Source organism: Phaethon lepturus, unplaced genomic scaffold (assembly GCF_000687285.1).
Source record: "Phaethon lepturus isolate BGI_N335 unplaced genomic scaffold, ASM68728v1 scaffold41868, whole genome shotgun sequence".
In the NCBI taxonomy this organism is placed as follows: Eukaryota; Metazoa; Chordata; class Aves; order Phaethontiformes; family Phaethontidae; genus Phaethon; species Phaethon lepturus.
In genome coordinates, this window is record NW_010559085.1 from 223 (window position 1) to 2,409 (window position 2,187).

Sequence of the window (2,187 nt, forward strand, 5' to 3'; positions counted from 1 at the left end):
GCCGCTGTTGTTACAGATTTTGCTTTTGCTCCTTCTACCGCATGACAATTGTTTTCCTCGTCTAAGCAGATACCAGCCTCAGATGCTCAAGGTGAGAGTCTTGCCTTTCGCTCTGGGCTATTGGTTCACTTAATCCATCAATTTCTTTGGTGTTCGTGGTTTTCTTTCTCTCATTACCCTCCTTTCCCCCTGTTTTGTTTTGTTGTGCTTGCTTTTGGGGAGATGTTTCTTCCCTCCTGCAGAAGAGCTGGAATAGCTTGAGAGGCGTTTGAGGAATTATAAAAGTGGCCAGCAAACAGGAGCTCAGTAATTGCAAAGCTACTCTTGCTTCAGAGAGGCAGAGAGAGCGACGGAGGGCTCGGGGGCAGGGGGGGACAAGGGGAGGCCCGTTGTTTTGTTTTGTTGTGCTTGCTTTTGGGGAGATGTTTCTTCCCTCCTGCAGAAGAGCTGGAATAGCTTGAGAGGCGTTTGAGGAATTATAAAAGTGGCCAGCAAACAGGAGCTCAGTAATTGCAAAGCTACTCTTGCTTCAGAGAGGCAGAGAGAGCGACGGAGGGCTCGGGGGCAGGGGGGGACAAGGGGAGGCCCGTTTTTCCTGACTTTTGTTGACTCCCGCTCTGTGATTTTTGCAGAGCACTGTGACTATTACTATCATTTCTTTTTGTCTGTGTCTCACAGTAATGGACTGTGATAGAGTTAAGGCCTTTTGGAGGTGAGCTGTTTGAGAGCTGATGCTTAAACATGTCTGAAGTAGCTGCCGACACTTTCCCCAGCCCCTCAGCTCAGCTGAGCCCTGACGCGTCCCTCAACGGGCTCCCGGCTGAGGAGAACATGCCGGGCACCCAAAGTGAGGACAGGAGGGTCCAGGGGATAGCAGGCCTTGCCGCGACCTGCTGTGTGTGCCTGGAGGCAGAGCGACTAAAGGGCTGCCTCAACTCTGAAAAGATCTGCATCGCCCCTATCCTGGCTTGCCTGCTCAGCCTTTGCCTCTGCATTGCTGGCCTCAAGTGGGTCTTTGTGGACAAGATTTTTGAGTATGACTCTCCTACGCACCTTGACCCTGGGAGGATAGGACAAGACCCAAAGAGCGCTGTGGATCCTACAGCTCTGTCTGCCTGGGTGCCTTCAGAGGTGTATGCCTCACCCTTCCCTGTACCTAGCCCCAAAAGCAAGGCTGAAGTGACAGTGCAAACTGACAGCTCGCTCGTCCCCTCCAAACCATTCCTCCAGCCTTCTCTGTATAACCGCATCCTAGATGTTGGGTTGTTGTCCTCTGCCGCACCTTCGCTGTCACCACCTGCCCTGGAGCCTACCACAGCATCTCAGGCGCAAGCAACAGAAACCACTCTCCAAGCTGCTCCAAAACTTTGTAAGTAGAAACTATGTGTTTCTTTGTTTTTCCTTCCACAAAAAAAAAAAAAAAAAAAAAAAAAAAAAAAAAAAAAAAAAAAAAAAAAAGGCACTTAACTGTTCTGCAGCTGTCCTCGAAGACGATGTGATTGGCATGCAAAGCTTAAATGTGCTAAGATATAGCACATTATATAGTGTGTATATATATATATATACAGGGTATAGCAAGGGTGACCTTCCTAGGAGAGCACCTAGGGACCTCTGAACTTGGTTCTGAGGTGTACATGGCAATGAAGAGGTCTTCATTTGGGGCTTTGTAAAGCACCAATACCACCCTTTTCTCTGCATCCACTTGTAGGGGAGTATGTGATTTACTTCAAGGGATTATCTGATAGCTATTCCACATGGTCTATCAACGCATTTTTCTTAGAAATTTGATTTGCATCCTGTGCTGGGTCTTCCATGTGCGTTCCTTTTCTTTGCCTCGCCTGCAGAACACTTCTGCTACCTCCTTCCTGAAGTCTGGTGCTGGCAAACATCCCTGTCATCCTCCTGAAACAGTCAGGGAGAACAGTGGGAAACAGTGACAGTGTATTTGAAGCAGCTAGAGACTGGGAATTATTAATTTAGCAGTTAACTTATGATCTTTCCCTTTCTCTTAAAGAGCACACATTTCCCTGCATCTTTCCGCTCCTTCAGGAGCTGATTCTTGTTGAACCTGTTTCTCAGACGTAGTTTCATTGACTTTTGTGGGGCATTTCAGGAAAGCATTCTCGCAGGATGCAGGAGAGGTCAGTTTGCTCATCCTTGAAGCAAAAAATATCCAGGGCACCTGGA

At 48.1% G+C, this 2,187-nt stretch overlaps 1 protein-coding gene across 1 annotated transcript; it reads left to right on the forward strand.

Annotated features, from left to right (window-relative positions):
* Positions 1-599: 599 nt before the first annotated feature.
* Positions 600-1,377, forward strand: LOC104625599. Its single transcript, XM_010293265.1, has one exon. It carries the CDS (start codon positions 742-744, stop codon positions 1,375-1,377), a length of 636 nt encoding a protein of 211 aa, XP_010291567.1. The 5' UTR covers positions 600-741.
* Positions 1,378-2,187: the final 810 nt, after the last annotated feature.